Source organism: Pteropus alecto, unplaced genomic scaffold (genome assembly GCF_000325575.1).
Source record: "Pteropus alecto unplaced genomic scaffold, ASM32557v1 scaffold78, whole genome shotgun sequence".
Lineage (NCBI taxonomy): Eukaryota > Metazoa > Chordata > Mammalia > Chiroptera > Pteropodidae > Pteropus > Pteropus alecto.
In genome coordinates this window covers 13,580,527-13,597,688 of record NW_006443124.1, presented here as the reverse complement: position 1 = coordinate 13,597,688, position 17,162 = coordinate 13,580,527, and the positions used below count along the sequence as shown (strand labels likewise).

General features: G+C 46.4%; 1 protein-coding gene across 3 annotated transcripts in view; it reads right to left on the bottom strand.

The window, feature by feature from the left end:
* Positions 1-1,171: 1,171 nt before the first annotated feature.
* SMURF1 (SMAD specific E3 ubiquitin protein ligase 1) overlaps positions 1,172-17,162 on the bottom strand; it is a 93,698-nt gene continuing 77,707 nt past the window's right edge. For 2 of the 3 annotated variants that reach the window (XM_015598129.2, XM_015598131.2), the window contains 7 exons: positions 12,151-12,265; positions 10,819-10,997; positions 9,632-9,769; positions 8,732-8,852; positions 7,473-7,674; positions 6,141-6,225; positions 1,172-4,469 (listed from right to left, as the gene is read on the bottom strand). In XM_015598129.2, coding sequence (XP_015453615.1) covers positions 4,370-4,469; positions 6,141-6,225; positions 7,473-7,674; positions 8,732-8,852; positions 9,632-9,769; positions 10,819-10,997; positions 12,151-12,265 — 940 coding nt within the window. In that variant the 3' untranslated portion in view covers positions 1,172-4,369. The remainder of the gene's footprint in view (positions 4,470-6,140; positions 6,226-7,472; positions 7,675-8,731; positions 8,853-9,631; positions 9,770-10,818; positions 10,998-12,150; positions 12,266-17,162) is intronic. The other variant, XM_015598130.2, reaches the window with a different exon arrangement.

Genomic DNA, 17,162 nt, shown 5'->3' with positions numbered 1-17,162 from the left:
GGCTAGAACATGGAAGCAACTGAAGTGCCCTACAACAGGTAATTGGCTAAAGAAGCTATGATACATATATACAATGGAATATCACTCAGCCATTAGAAGAGATGAAATACTGTCATTTGCGACAACGTGGATGGACCTCAAGATAATCATGGTAAGTGAAATAAGACAGACAGAAAAAGTTGAAAATCACATGATATCACTTATATGTGGGATATAAACCTAAAAGCAACAAATGAACAGAACAAGCAGAGACTTATGGACAATGGACTAGTGGTTACCAGAGGGGTAGGGAGTGGGAGGGAGGTAGACGGGGTATAGGGGATCAAATATGTGGTGACAGAAAGAAATCTAACTGTGGAAGGTGAACACAGTGTAAATATATATATGCCGTACTGTTAAAGTGTACAGCTGAAACTTACTGGATTTCGTTAACCAATGTCACCATGAAAAAATAAAATAAAAATAAATTTAAAAAAATTTAACCGTAACACCAAGTGTCCACCAAATGAATGGAAAAACAAAATGTTCTTAACAATGCAGTATTATTCAGCTATAAAAGAATGAAATTTCGATATATGCTCTAACATGGATTGACCTTGAAAATGTTATGGGAAGGGAAGTAAGTCAGATATAGGACAAATATTGTATGATTCCACCTCTGTGTGATACCTAGAATAAGCAAATTCATAAAGACAGAAAGTAGAATAGTGGTTGCCAGGGGCTGGGGGGACAGGTGAAGAGTTATTGGTTAACGAGAGAGTTTCAGTTTGGGAAGATAAACAGGTTTTAGGTATACAGGAGTGGTGATGGTTACGCAACACTGTGAAATGTATTTCATGCTACTGTATTGTACAATAATCAATGGTTAAATTGATAAATATTATGTTATATACATTTTACATTAAAAATATATTAAAAAAAATGAAAACCAAAATATGACCAGTGAATGAAGAAGTCAACAGACTAGCAACGTTCTTAATCCCACAAGTTTTTGCTTGACAGAGCACTTACAACTGACTGCCATTTTTGTTAGTTATATCTACCATTTTATCCTTAAGTTTGTCCTTTTTCCATAGAAGGCCAGTATGTCTGACCACTGACTTCCTTTCTTGTGGTACTGTAAAGAAATTGGAATCTCATTTCCACACCAAAATAACAGATGCCAAAAATGTAAAGTTGTGAGTTTATTGCATATGTAACAAAATGAACCTGACCTCCCGGGTCCAGCCTGCTGTACAATCAGTTTTGTGTTTCCAGCTGGTTCCATAACCACGTTAAATAGAACTAGTATTTCTTTAAATACTTTTGATTTTGACATAAAACAGAACATTAGTGTACAACTTTCACAAAATAAATCAGCAATAAAAACAGTGGGAAGAATAACAAGGATAGCAGCAATACTTAAAAACAAGACATTACAAAATAAATTAAAAAATACATTATAAAGTGGTTGAGAAACAAAAATAAACAAATTTTAAAAATTCATACTATGTTTTGGGAAGGCTGCCGAGCGGCACGCACCTGGCTGCAGATGGGGGTGGGCGGGGCGTTTTCTCCGCAGAGGCCCTTCCTCACAGCGCAGATCCCAGGCCCACCCACCCTGAACTTGGACCATTAGGCTGAGGGGCACTTCCATCAGGGGGCAGAGTCTCCCTTCAGAAGTCAGGAGAGCTTGAGTTACTGTCCCCCCAGCAGCCCCCTCACTTTTCCTATCTAAATCGCTGGCAGAGTGGTGGTTTGCTACATCCCTGAGGGTCAGCTGCTGACCGCTGGTGAGGCAAGCCTGAAAGTCACGCCCCTGAAGCATCTGGGCAAAGAGGCGAGGGGACAGGGGTGGCTGTATGGGATTACCTAGAAGGGTGACAAATGAGAGCACACGTGTGAACGGGGTCCCTGCAGGCCCAGAGTGCAGTAATGGGGAGCTTTTACCAAGTACTTGCTACACTGTTCTTTGGGGGGATTAAAAGGCCTAAACCACTGGTGACATTTAAGCTTCTAAAAGTGCTGAGGAAGGCCTGCTTCGTGTGAGTGACTCGGAGCTCCTAAGAGCCCCGCCCTTTTGGGCTCCTTGATAACACCGCTGTCCAGGGCGCCACATGGGGCGAAAAAGCAGAGACCAAGCCTTATGCTCAGGTAACTCGCGTGTCCCGAGGAGCCAGGACATGACCCTCAGGATCCTGCTGAGGTGACACCTGACATGCGAGAGCAGCATGGGACTGGCAAATGCAGATTCTGAGGGTCGTCCCCGCTCCTCTTGACAGTGGGCATGGAGTGAGAAAGGAGTCAAATGCAGCATTTCTGCTCCCAAGTCTCCAACCAGGAGACCCTCGTTTCCTCTTTGCCACCACTGCCGCCCCCGGAAGGAGCGAGTGCCACCTTCTCACGTTTAGTCCTCTGATGGCTGTCTCCTCCTCCTCCCGTGGTTTAGGTTTATGTGAGAGATGACACCTGTCTGGTGGGAGGTCTGTACTTTTCATTTCTTCGCTCTTCCAGAGGAAGATTACGAGGGAGAACCGAATGGAATCATCGGGGAGGAGCTTCTAGAATGCCCTCAGAAGGTGTCATGGTAAATGACACGCAGGATAAGCCTGGCTAAAGCAAAGCAGAACTCCTGAAAGATTCAGCCCACAATCCCACCTGGACTTTGTGGATGGACTGAGTTGCCCTTCGGCAAACACCGCCTGATGTCCCTTCTATCTAGAAGCCCGGCTCTCTCACACCTCCTGGGACCCAATATGGGGCTTTCCAAACTGGGCAAACAAACCTCTGTGCAGGGGGAGGCCTGTCTCCTAAGAGGTCGATCCCCCGCCCCACCCTCCCATCCCCCAAGTCAACCTACAGACTGCTTCTGGGGCAGCCAAGGATGCACAGCAGGACGCAGAAGTCATGGTGAGTGCGCCTCCACACCCACCAGTCTACGAGTGTTAGTAACGAAAACAACAGCGAGACAGTCACCAAAAGCTCCGCTGAAACTTATCTCAGACCCACAGCCAGACCCACAGCCAGACCCCAACGCTTAACTCGGAAGCTTCAAGAATGAAATTTCAACAGTGAAATGCCTTGCTAATGAATTACCCTGTGCTTGCCCCCAAACACAACAAAAAAAACCAGGCAGGAAAATGTGCTGCTGGCTGCCATTTTTCACTGACGTTTAGCTATCCAAAATCAAGCAGATCTGTTGAAATACTGTTTGAACTTTTGTGCAAATTGGAAAACGGTGCTAGAAACGGTCGAGGCTTGCTTTGGCCTTGCTCATCATACGAAGACATCTGAGCAAACAATCGAGTAGCAACTGTCAATGTCACCATCTGACGCTGGAGAAATGGGCCCAATGAGTCAGGGTGGAATCATCCCCCTCTGCTGTCAGGTTTACACCCACACCCCACTTTTCGTAAAACAGTAACGTGGGGTGATTTTCGGTTCCCTCTCTCCCTTTGACGCTAGTTTGCACCAAGCCAGCAGCTATAACAACCGAATTTTGTTGTCTTAGTTAAGCTCTTAGCGATTTCTGCATAATTGTTAGTATTCAAGTGACCAAGCTGACACCCTGCTACACACAGGTGGTACAGGAGCCACAGCTTGGGAGCTGAGGCTGGTTTGGGTCCTTTCATATGTGTTTTTTTCACTGGAAAAATACTTCGAACTGGACAGGTAATGCGACAAAAGGGACTGTTTAAAAGGAAAGATCACTTTTCTCTATGCAAAACAGAATTTTCAACCAGGATACCTTGAAAGGAAATCCCTGGGCCTCCAGCTGACTCTGCCCCAATTCCTTTCCCTTTCAAAAAGGGAAGCACATTTTGGACTCAAGCTTCCTACTGTGGTAGAATTCCAATGAGCATATATTATACAGTTATTTTTCAGGTAGAAATTAATCTGCTACCCAGAGCAGGCTGCTAGGATGCGAGATTTGGAATTTCAGCTGAACTTGAAAAGGGGCCTAAGGACTGTTTTGAGATGGAATAGCTACCAGTTACAAACCCTCGGTGAGCCAAGCTCGGTTCCAGAACCGCAGGTCAACACTCCTGTAAGGAGCACAGGGCAGCCAGCCTACCCTGTGTGTGTTACAACTGGGGCAGCACATCCTGTGTGACCGAAGCCAAATCTAAACCTGGCCGCGCGTTTTATTGGATGGGTGATGGAAGGGGGTGGGAGTACTGTCGTAAGGGAGGAAGATATGGATGGGAGCCACCAACCAAAGTCCCCCCGCCCCCCTCGCTCCCCCAACGAAAAGGAGTGGGGAGACAAGCCTTTCCCTCAGGTTATCTAGAATTCCAGTGCCTCAGCCCGCTTCGCAGGAGGCGCGCAGAAAGCGGTATGCTTTTGGTCTGGCGGTCATGAGCTAGAATCTGTTGCCTTTGGTTGTTCTTCATTCCACAGCAAACCCACAGGTCTCCTCCACTGCTGTCAGCAACTTCTCGTAGAGCTTCTCATAAGACTCATAAGGCGGAATGTCAATCCGGTTAAAGCTGGAACGGGACAAAAAAGTGAGAGTCACTGCAGGGGCAGTCTGGCCCTAGGACCTGCCTCAGGGACAAGGACAGGCAGGAGCAGAGCATTGTGGCCACAGCTAGCAGAGAGGCAGAGAGGCAGAGAGGGAGTGAGAGGGAGGGAGGAAGGGAGGGAGGGAGTGAGTGTGTGTGTGTGTGTTGCGAGGGTCTGGGGCAAAGAGGGGAAAGCCTGTCACCACCTAGTTCTGGGGGAGCGGCGGGGGTATGTGTGTGTGCAAATTGTCCTCTTCATCCTCGTTCTTCTTCGAATGCAAAGACTTTTCAATCAACGCACAGCAAACTAAATCTTAAGATCTTTAAAACCAAAATAAAACCAAACTGCTATTTACTAGTGATATGAGGACAAAGCTCTCTACTTGTTTGTCTTTGGTAGAAATCACTAAGTACCAGGAATTCTGTCTTTGCAGACCAGCACATTCTAGATTGGTTGGAAGTCAAATCACAAGTGACGATTTAGTGCATGTCTATCTATTCCTCGGTGCCTTGATCTGAGGCCAAAATGGGGCAGCCTAGAAAATTCCCTGAAAAACCAGGAACTATCTCAAAATTAATAAAATGTCAACTCCCTGATAGATGAAATGAATTTTAAATTTCTGAGTATTTCCATGAAGAAATTCATTTCTAGTGTTGGTACAAAAAAAAAAAAAGATGCCCTCTAAGAAGCTATTATCAAGAAATCAGAAAGTACAAAATTGCGACCAAAGGACAAAGAGTAGACCATTGAATGACTAGGGGTTAGGCAACTAAGGATGGTTTCTGTCAATAACGAGTCAGGCTAAATGGTGTTGCAGTCTTTTTTAGCATCAGAGGTTTTTTATAGCCGTTTTTTACTCTAAGCACAAACTATTAAAGGACAAAGCCTCGAGAAGAGCAGCTACCGTGCGTTCACGTGGCGCTATTCCTTTAACACGATGCTGGGGCCAGGGCCCTGTACCCTCACACTGCTCTGGAACAGCTTCAATGGCTTATTTTACAGATGTGGAAACCCCAGTTAGCATATCTAGTAACTTGCCCAAAGGCATACATTAGAGGGTATCTCGGCCAGCATCTGAACCCACAGCTTCAGGTTCCTGGGAACCTTCCGTCACAGTACAATGAATCCCGACAACATGTGGAACCAAATCTCCTGAACTAGAGGTGACTGTACTTAATAAATGATTCTGAGATAAAGTATACTTAAGTGATCTGATTTTTAAACCACATAGGAAATAACTCACTACAGATATTAAGTTGACATTTAGGGATTATATACTTTTCAATAAGCCAGGGACATGTCAAGGACAAAGCTCTGGGAAGGTAACTCTAACTTAAATGACAGTTCTCCCCACTGACAGGTACCCACATGGAAGGCCCAGGGAAGTGCAGACCGGAGCCCACTGGAGTGGTAGCAAGCATTAATGACATCTCACAACACTGGTTTCATGAAAAAGACTTTTGATAACTCTCGTGTGACACGCTGCCAAGTGCTTGTCCAATATGACACTGGTGCCACGGCCAATTGTTACCTGAGACTCTGCATAAATACAATGCAGAGTGCTACAAATCAGAAATAGCTTAGAAAGGCACGTGAACGCGCGCACATTGCAGAGAGGCTCCCGGGAGTGGCGACACCACAGCGCTTGCCCTTACCAGGTGTGGGCCTTCGGGAGGTTGTCTGTGTTTGCGTCGATCAGGTGGATGGTGAACAGCCGGGGTCCTGCCGCGCCTGTAGAGCCTTACAAGACAACAGTCTAGTTAATGCACTTCAGAGGCTGAGCCTGGGCCCCAATGCCAGCCACACCTGCAGCCAATGCCCAGGCTGGCTGTCCTGCCAGGGGACCTCAGGGTTCCCGTGGCAACATGAGTTTCTGCCTGGCCATCAAGTGACCGACATCACATTTAGAAAATCACAGGCATGGAGCAAAGACCCGTGAGAACTTTCCTGTCCACCCTGACCATGAGCCTATCCCAGTGGGGGTATCTGAAGGACAGAGCCCTTAAATCACCAGGGGTTTATTTTTTAACAGAAATGTTTAGTAAGCAAGCTCACTGTTGGCAGAGGACAGTGGTAGTAAAAGAAACCAGGAAATGGAGTCGTGAAGCCTCTCCAAGTAGAGGTATGAGGGGAAAAAGAAAAAGACACAAACAGAAGCCCAAGGGAATGGAAGTAACTTTTCTCAAAGAGGTCCCTGTGGGGCAGAGAGAGTGCATGGGTACCTAACTGGACAGTGGAGCCTGTCAGGCAGTCCACTTGTGTAGATGAGGAAGCTGAAGGCCTGGGAGGACCCCTGGAGCTAGTGGCCCGCATGGTAGCAACGGTTTGGCCTCTTGATATTTAGGCCAGGCCCCGCTCTCCTGTACCTCCAAGTGCATCCACAATATGCTTTAAAAACTTCAATTTCTTTCCCAAAGTCTATTATTTGTACTCTCCCTTCGCCAATCAATTCTGTAGGGGAAGGGGATGCATTGGGCACAACTGGGCCCTTCCTTGTTCATGTCCCTCCAAACTCAGCCCCGAGTGGGCACCAGGCTGGCTAGTACCCACCACTGCTGCTGTGGAGACTTGGGCCAAAGGCCAAGCCAGGTGACGCCCATCTGCTGATTCACTGGCCTGCGAGACACTGGGAAAGGTGGGTTTGAGAGGAAGTTGGGCTACATTTGGCTGATGTCCTCTCCTATGTATTTACAGGTATTTTCTTTCAACTTGGGCAGAGGCTAGCAAGAGCTGGCAGAGATAATGGCCACCGAGAGAGACCGTAACCTTTTATGGGGGGAGAGGGTCTCTACGGCCACTGGGAGTGAGTGCCCCCTCTGCCCGGTGAGCACCGCCACAGTGGCAGGCATTTGTTACGAAAGCACATATGTTGTATTGTTTTCTAGTGGCCGTTTTAGGAAGACAAGCCCACCACATCCTAGTTCTTCCTGCCATGGCCTAGTAGAGGAGGCGCCCAGTGCCAGCAGCCCCGCCTCCACTTCAGTCACCTTGCAAGGCCTTGAAGCCCTGGAGTGGGACTCGGGTCGATCCTGTCACGAACTGCAGGAGCCTGGCCCTCCTCTCCTCGTCGAAGGTCTCCACCGCTTGCCAGAACCACCTGACAACGTTGCTGTCAGCCACACAGTGCTTCAGCCGCGTGTTGGCCTTCCAGTCATTCAAGTCTATTTTATCCAGGCCGCCTATTATCAGCTGTGAATATGTGCAGAGGCAGGTTACTTCTTGAACGTACACACCAGTGTCCTGATGCTTCCCAGGGTCACAGTCCATGAAAGGAGTTCAACACTGGGTTCCCAGAGCAAAGAGGCAGCTATGTCCAAATAAACTAGGCATATTTAGCCAAGAAAGAGGAACACGCAATATGCCTGAGGCACGACGCCTCCGTCTTTCTGCCACTTCAGGCTGCTTTCCAACTCCTAGGACTACGGGCACTGTCTCACAACCAGGTCTGTGTCTGTGCACTGCGCTGGGGAGGAGTGTGAGAGAACCACCGGCACGATACACAGAGCTTAGTGTAAAATGGGGCCCCATCACCGTGACCTCGCAGGATGATGACAGGTGGAATTCAAAGTCGGACAAGAAGGGAATGAAGCAAGAGTTACATGTGGGTTTCTGCAACTTACTTACAAAGGTCCCCCCCACCACCCAGAGAGCTACTGCCCCACCCAAGGGGACCCCCTCTGGGCTCACAAGCTCTCAGCATCTCCAAGGTGGCAAAAAAAAAACGGAACAATTTTAAAGGCTTGAGCTATTTGGCACCAAACAGAGATGGATAAGAGATGAATGCACCACTGTGTTCACGTACATGAAGTGTGATTAGAGGAGACAGTAGCCCTTTGTTCAGAGTCTAATAATAGCAGAGTGAAAACAAAGTTGATGTTGTGGGAGAAGATGGCTATACACTCGAGATAATTTCCTCGATCTGAGGTGAGTACACAGGAGAGGGTTAGCAATCTCCACTGCTGGAGATCCTGAAAAGTATAATAAGCCACAAAACACCCTGAACAAGGGCCCTAGAATGATCCAGATTCACTGCTGCCAAGTAGAAGCCTGGTCTTGTCGTAACCGGGCTCAAACATCCTCGGGCCCCTTCCAGCCCCAGCTGACCCTGTTCTCCTGGGGGCCCTGACAAACCCCGAGCCTGCTGGGAACCAACGCGAGCCTCACTCCGCAGCCAGGGGGTAAATGAACATACAGCTCACATTCGAGCCCTTTACTGACAGCCTGACTCAGCAGGTTGAGCACGTACCTCTAGTTCCTTCTGGTCAAAAGGCTTCAATAAGTGTTGAGGAATGAGTTCGTTAAACCCTTTCTGAAGAGCTAAGAATTGAGCTTCGATTCCTCTCATAAATCTCCAATTTACATATAACCTGCAGGAAAAATTCACAAGTTGGAAGCAATACCAACGGTTCAGGAAGACACTTTTTCTCCATTAGCAAGTTCTGACACCTGCTGAGTCCAACTTCCTGCCCGCCCGGCCTCCTGGGGGAGGGAAGAAAACCCACCAGTTGGTAGTATGTAGCCTCAGTTTAAAATAAGTCAGCACATGCCCTTATATATTCTGATTCACTGCCAGAAATAGCAGTAGGGTTTAACCTAACTTGTTCCAACAACTGCCACAACTTAAAAGTGTATTTGAAAATAAAATATAGGACACTGTGAGAACTAGACCCCAGTCTGACGGCCTGAGCACACAAAGGTGCCCAAGTTTCTAAATTTCCACACTACATGACCAGTCATTTATTTGCCTTAGGGGGTGGGAAAACAGACTAAAATGGAGTTGACTTCCTGGAGAGACTGATCTCAAGGAAACATCTAGGCTTCCTTCTCTTTCCTATGCTCTGGAACCTTCAGACCCAGAACTGGCTGGTCACTTCAAAGTCACCCTCCACCCACTTGGGCTCCTGGGTCATTAGTCTCCCTTCATCAGTTCAGCCCCGGTCACATCAGGGCTGGTCCACAGAGCCCTCACTGTTGAACCCGATGGTTTCTGGAAGTCTCTTCCATAATGTGATTCTGGTCACAAGTGCTGGTGGAGACAAGTAGATCTCACGCAGCAAAGGAGTCAAAATACAAAGCCAGCGGGGCCCAGGACAGTCCTGGGCACCTGGGTGTCCCTAGCCACCACCAAGGTTCCCCAGAGCATTACCGGACATATTCTTTTTTGTTCTCCTCTGTGACAGGAACATTTCTGCCATTGGGTTTCAGTTCATGCTGAAGAATCCTCCCAAAAGCGTTGTGTTCCACACAGAAGGTGTGGTCCAGCACAGGGGTGATATCATTCTCTCTGGTGAAGTCAGGACAGAAGATGGATGTCAGTTACACCTTGCCACCACGCGGCAATGAACAGAACATTAAATGGAACACTCTAGTAGGAAAAGGGTGTGAGTGTTTACTGACTGCCAGACCCAGAGAGGCGAAGAAAGCCTCAGGTGGGCATAGCTCACAGAAGGGCAGGTGCCTGAAGGAGCCCATCATTCATAAGAGGGTGGCAGTACCTCTACCATTCTGACTTTATGAGACACCCAGTTGCTTCGTAAACTGAGTCTATGAGCAGAAAGAAGGGAATCATGAAGAGGTAACTGAGTCAAAGGGTAACCAACCCGCAGGAAGCCACATCAAGAAAATACCGTCTCCCTTTTGAAGGCAGCCTTTTCAAGTGTGTTGGTTCAAACAAAGCAGCACTTGAAAGTTAAAACTGGCTCCTTCATCTGCCATATTTCTTGAAAAAGTAAAAGATCTCCTACAGGATGAAGGCCCCGACCGCCACAGGTCACCCATTTCAGGTTGGGATACGTGAAATAAGGCTGACCAGAATGCAAGGTACGCTTGAGATACTTGCTCATCAGCTTGTCCTCCCTTTGCCAGAGCCTGCATCTGCCTGTCACTCCTGTGAAACAAGGACCCACGACACCTATGGCCTACTAGGTAACTGAGTCTGTTGCTTTTAAGAGAGTATTTAGGATAATTCTAAAACAAGGTGACTAATTTTCGTTTTGATATTTTCCCTTTAGAAATTAACTGGCAACACCTTAGTGTCAACAATGAGTTAAACGACCAACAAGCCTGGGGATTAACATTTTGATCATCTATTAATCATTCAAGGAAATAATAAAAGAAACTAGTCTGAAGAGAAACTGGCCAAACATCAAGAGGAAAATAGATCGAGTTAAATCTACTTTTATATTTCTGGTCATAAACATTAGTTTATTTCTCTCCTCCAATTTCACACCCACCTCCAGAATATACACACACGGAACAAATGTATTCGGCCTGCACCAAGAAAGGTGGCCATGCATGAACTTTCAATTAACTCAACAGTGAGTCAATACTTACAGAATCCACACCAAGCTTTTATGTAGTTCTGGGTCCACCGATTCCAAATCAGAGAGCTGGATGGGTTTCCCCAATAGCTGCTTATAGAAGGGAACTGTGAAACCCCCATTTATGTAGTGTCCGTGGAAGACAGCCAGACCCATGATTCGACCCACAAAATGGAAATAAGACAAATGGTCCTGTAGGGGGCACCAGAGAACAGGAATTTGTTAGAGAGAGGACAGGCCAAGGTGGCTGGCTAGCTTGTGATTTTCTCCAGCTTGGGAGAAGTGTCCCAGAGACAACCAAACACTGAATCGGTTCCTCACAGGTTGTGCTCGGGACTGAATGAAAGAAAGCTGCTTAGTCAAAATTTCGAACACATCTTTTGTATAGATCATCTGAACATTTTATTTGCTCTTGGTTCAAACAAATCTTTTCCCCAGGATTGCTACAGAATTTGCGGGACCCAGTGCAAAATGAAAAAGCAGAACCCCTTATTCAACAGTTATCAAGAATTTCAACAGCAGAGGGTCAAACCAAGTATGGGCCCTTGGGAGTGCCGGGCCCTTGCTCTGCACAGGTCGCCCGCCCAGGAAGCCAGCTGCGCTCCTCTTTCCCATTGCTCTAAAAATAAATAAAGAGCAAAGGGCAATTCCCCTTCTTCCTCTGCCACTCCTCCCCCAGTCCCACAAAAAAGAGGAAGAGAAAAAGTCTAAAGGAGAACAAAGAAGGAACACAGAAGAAAACAAGTATGAGCAGTCCAAGTACCAGAACCAACCATTCTAAAACCAGCGCTGTTCTGGCTTTAAACTAAAAGGGAACCTCACATTTCCACTTTGAGACTTAGTCAAAACTTTGTTTCCCTGTTTGCAAAAGGTTCGGTCACACTTGAATGCTTACAGAGTAGAGCTGGTCCACGATGTCGCTGCGGGCCGTGTGTGTGGTAGTGCTGACTGCAGGACAAGCAGCTAAGAGTGGCCGCATTGGTGGCCAGAAAGGCCAATTATGGAACTATTCCAATTTGATTAGGAGGAGCATAGCCTTCGTAACCCACTTCTCAGAATGATACTGTCAACGAATGCAGACATCATACCAGAGTCCCCTCAAATGGCAACAAAGTGCTCTGAGTGTACGAGCAGCTGAACGTCTCTCTTGTTCTCCTTGAAAACATACCCGATGATCCCAGTCACCAGAAACCCAGGATCGAAACCATCTATCTTTACCTAGTTCTCACTCTACCTTTCACTGTTTTATTTACCACAGACCTTGAGTAAGGCTATGGTAATAAACCAAAAATTGAGACTGAAACTGAAAATCCATTCAAAAAAATTCTCCAATTTGAATACTTACAGGGTTGATTGAAGAATCTGGGTTGATTTGTAACATGTAAATATTGTCCGTAGAATACTGGAAGAGTCCATAATATGGATTCAACATTTCATGGCACAATAAATAAAGCCACTCCCTAGGAATAACAGCAACGACAACAAAAAAAAAAAACACTTTATGTATGTTAAAATTTCTGGTTTTAGATCTTATCAAAAGGACTGAACCACTCACTATGCTCTAGGACAAAATGGTAAGAATACCTGGCTGTGATGGAATGCGATTTGTACAGACTGGGAAAATAAGCATAAAGAAATCAAAGCTTGCTTTTGGTGGTATTGGAAATGGCTTTTCTGGCCAAAATGCCAACAACTCTGAAGCTGAAAATGAACTGTGGTTGACTAGAATTGGTATCGCCTTAAAAGTACAGTATTTTCAGCAGTTCACTCGTCGGCGTTCTTGGCCCTCAGCTAAGGTTTTCTCTGCTACTTTGCAGAGATTGAAACCTCAGGCGATGATGTTAATGATGTAATAACTGACGAAAGTGCAGAAAAGAACAGTCTGATCTGACATTTATTTAAAAAGTATGTGTACTTACACACATGAACAAAACAAAAAATCCATGCGCAGAGCACTGAAAAGATGGAAAAGTTCTATACTATACTAACATGCTGATAGCAGTTTACTTCAGAATTACATTCTGGGGCATTTTCATTTCTTTCTTTTGCTTCTTTCTAGTTTTTAAGTTTCTGATCAATTGTAACGTGTAATAATGTTTAAATAAGGACAAAACATTTCACAGTCTGGGGAGGCAGGAATTGTTTAAGAATGTCTTTTCCTCTTCTAAGTTTCTGTCCTGTTGAATTCTTATTTTTTTGCCATTAATGTTTATCACTTTTAAAAAATAAGAGTTTTGAAATCTGCATGGGGTGCATAAGAAAGAATTATTTTCTGAATGTATGTTTGGATCATTTCAGTATTTTAAAAACCCAAATCGAAAACAAATTTTAAAAGCACTCTAAAATAGACTCTGTATGATTCGACTGCTACAATCAGGTATGGGCGAACCTTATACAAATACAAAGGCCATTCTACACAGCCTTTTATTCTTTCTATTAAAACTCCTTTCAGATGGATAAATCTCATTAAGATAGCAGCCCCAAATTTTATTCTGGAATTCCTTTCAAATAGAAAAATGAGAAAGAATAAGAAAAGATAAACACAAATGCAAATAATCTACAAAAATTGTGAGAATATACAAAAGAATAATCAAACCTAAACAAAGTTATGTATTGAACTCCAAAGAACAGAAAGGAACTGCCAGAAAGATGAGACTCCAAATCTTATAAAGTCTCTTGACTAGAAAGGCAAAATTTCCCAACGATAGTACTTTGATGCATCCCCAAGTTTTAGAGTTTGGATCTGAGAAAAATCATTTTCATAAAAACCAGAGACTGGAAGTGATTATAATACACACAAACATTCTGACCAAACTGTGGACAAGGTAGAGAGGCATATTAGGAATGTTCTGGAAGTGGTAAGGGAGGAGCTAGCTAGCTATACAGGCAAGAGAGAGAGAGAGAACAGAAATGGTTCAGAACCAAACACTGGGACAATAAATATAGACTGATTCTCATTGAGCAGGTAATACGCACATACATACACATATATGTAATTTAAATCTCTCCCTCACGTCTGCATAGGTGTGATCCCATTCAGACCTGAGGAGAATCTGAGGGGTGAAATAACGAAGCCAGCTCCAACTGGAGGTGGCAGCGCAACGACTCGCAGCTCTGCACTACAGCGCCGAGTTACTCAAGGGAGCACCGCGTGGAAGACTTGCTAACTCGGAAAAACGCAGAACAGAACTCCTCCCAGACCAAACCAAGCTATTCACATGCGTGCCTAGGATCCCGAACACCGGCCATGCAAAGGAATATGGTGACTTGAAACAGCCTGAGATACTGAACTCTTGAGACATCTTTGAAACTATAAAGGAAACAGCGCGGATGAGAAAGTGGAAGTAGTTCGCCTTGACTTGTTGGGACAAACATGAATAACCAAGTAGGAAGATTCTCACCTGAACGGGATAGAGAGCTGGGAAATGGAATTAGTGTAATCAAGGGCAAACGAAGGAGTTACAGTTGCCAAAAGAAAGATGGTTTCTGGAATCAAGATGGAGAGGATCAAGGGAGAAACCTGGGATAGTAGTGAAAGGAAAGCATTTCCCCTGGAGAGGCAGCGCTGAGTGAGCTCAGGGAAATGCAGGCTTTTCCAGACCCTTATGGCGGATGGAGTCAAGGGCAACTGAGGGGCGGGAGGGTGACATGAAGGAAGCGAGAGTGAATGGGAAGAAGTGAGAGGGATGGTTGTGTTCTAGGACCATAGGGCATATCGTAACTCTTTTATTTTTAATCCTTTTCTTTTGGCTGTTGGAAAAATCACAGCTCTACCCAGAAACTGCAAGAGATCTCATTATAACGCTTATAAGAACATAATTTTCCTTGGGAAAACTGCTGTAGGGCTGAGAATTTGCCCGTGTTTTCTGAATTTTGAAGGCGGAAGCTCTCCTCTCCTGACTCTCCAAGACAAAGCCACTATTCCACGTCCTCTTGGGAGCATGGGCCCTTGTAGCATCTACCAGACCTATGGTTGTGTACTTACTTGTGTAAGTCTTTGACCACTGCCTGCATCTCATCAGACGGGGAGTGTGGAGGGTGAAGAGGGCAGAGAACATGTCACTTTGCTCACAGCTTGTATCCCTAGTACTTCGTACATGGTAGAGGCTCACTGTTTAACAGTTAATGAATAAATACGATTCTTAACAACAGCACACATACAAGTTATAGGAGTATTCTCCTTTAGGAAGATTCAGTCACGTGATTCATTAATTTTATATTTTATTACAATGGAATTTAATGAATAAGTATATTATGGTCATTTAAAAAACAAGATAAAAAATGCTGAAGCACTGGAAGGGAAGCTGAGGAAATTTCCCATAAGTGGCAGGGGTAGGGAAGCAAGGATGGAAACTGAAAAGAAAAAGAATCAACCCAGAGAATCGAAAACTCTGAGTAACAGGAGTTTCAGAAAGACCAAAGCAAGGAAACGGGAGAGGAAATGGTCGAAAAATAAAATTCATTCAGTCAGCAGATATTTATGGCGATGAGTGCTCACCATGTATTAAGTGCCCTTCAAGGACTGGGGGACTCAGCTCTGAACGAGACAGGTGCCCGACCGCAGGCAGTGTGTCTACTGGAGATGCAGACGGGGCGAAGGCTTCCCCAGCACAACACACCAGGTGGCTTAGAGCCTGGTCGGGGAAAGCCTCTGAGGGTGACCTGAGTGAACAGATGGGACACACTATGTGTCCTTGTGGGGATGAGCTCTAGGCAGAGGGAACACTGAAGCCGAGGCCTGAGGAGGACACGCCTGCTTTGTACCAGGAGTGGCAGGAGCGAGGCGGTTGGCCGAGCAGCGAGGGCTGGGCTCAGGGCAGGAACCTGCAGGGGCAGCTGGGTGAGTGGGAGGCCTTTGGGGGAGGTTTTGGGAGCTCAGGAGCAGAGGAAAGACTCAGCTGAGTTTTTAGAAAGATCCTTCTGGCTGGTGCTGGGAAATGGCCTGACATGGCGAGAAAGCAGGAAGCTAAGTGAAGTTCCAGAGCTAGATGGGGGCTGGAGCCTGAGCCAGGAGGGAGGCGGAGGGGCGGGGGCAAGGGGCTGGGAGCCGGTACCTCTTTTGGGGATGAGGGCCATGCTGGGTGCAGGGAGGGTGAGGGCCGTGCTGGGGGATGAGCAAAGGGAGACAGGGATGACTCCACAGTCTGAGCCAGAGGAACCGAGTGAGGCAGTTTAGTGAGATGGGACAGATGAGGGAGGAGCTGGTATGAGAGGGAAAGTCTGAAATTTGGGACTGTTAAGTTTCAGATGTTTTAAAAATACACCAGGAGAGATGAGACATTTGGGTAAACGAGTGTGGGGTTGAGGGGGTGAAGTGGCTAGGAGGGGTACATTCGAGCATCATTATCACTGCATAGATAATATTCAAGCAAGGGAACTGGGCAAGTCCGCCCAGGGGGTGACAGGCGGCATGGCTGATGCTCAGAGGTAAGGAAGAGAGGGAAGTGCCGCACAGGGGCGGGGAGGGAGCCAGAAGGAAAACCAGTATGTGGCGTCCCAGCAACCAAGTGGAAAAGTGTTTCGAGAAGTAGGGAGTGACCAACTACATCAAGTACTGCTGACAGACTAGGTGAGACAGAGATTGAGGAGGAATCACTGCCTTTGGGAAGACAGAGGTCATGGTCACCTTGACACGAAGGGCTTCAAAGGGCGGAGGGATGTGCATGGAATGGATTTAAGAGAAAGCGAGGGCCATGGAAGCAGGAATTTAATGGGGATGCGCGCGCCCTTCCGAGGGCTGCTTTATAGAGAACAGAGCAAGAGGCAAACACTGAGTTTGTCCTGGAATTTGTTTTTCTTTTTCTTTTGCCTTATTTGCCTTTACTGCCTCCTTAAAGCTTAGACAGGATGGGGGTACAGTGTCCGGGGAAAGTTTGATTTTTCTTAAACATGCTTGTTCAAGAACGGGGCTGTAGCACATTTGTATGTGCATGAGACCGACCTGAGAGAAAAGGACATTTTGATGAAATGAGATAGATGTGAAATAACAAGAGAAGTAAAAGGGCCCTTGTGAGAGGGGTGGGGTTATCCTAATTCAGGAACACGGGCCAGTTGGGGCCTCGGCACCGCAGGCCGACGACGGCTAGAGATCCTGTAGGCCGGACAGGGCTGGTGCTGAGGAGAGACTCTTTAGATGGCTTCTGTTTCCCCAGTTAAGTAGGAGTCAGCAGCTGAGAGTGAGGATGGGCGGGAGTGAGGCTAGGGATCTGAGAAAGAACAGGAGGGGTGATGAGAGAACCGAAACCTCCTTGAGGTCTGTGACCATCGATGCAGAGAATGTCCAGCAGCGTGGGAGTGTGTTTGCCTCCACCACGTTCAGCTGCTCAGGGGAGGCTCAGAGCAGCCTAAGGATGGGAT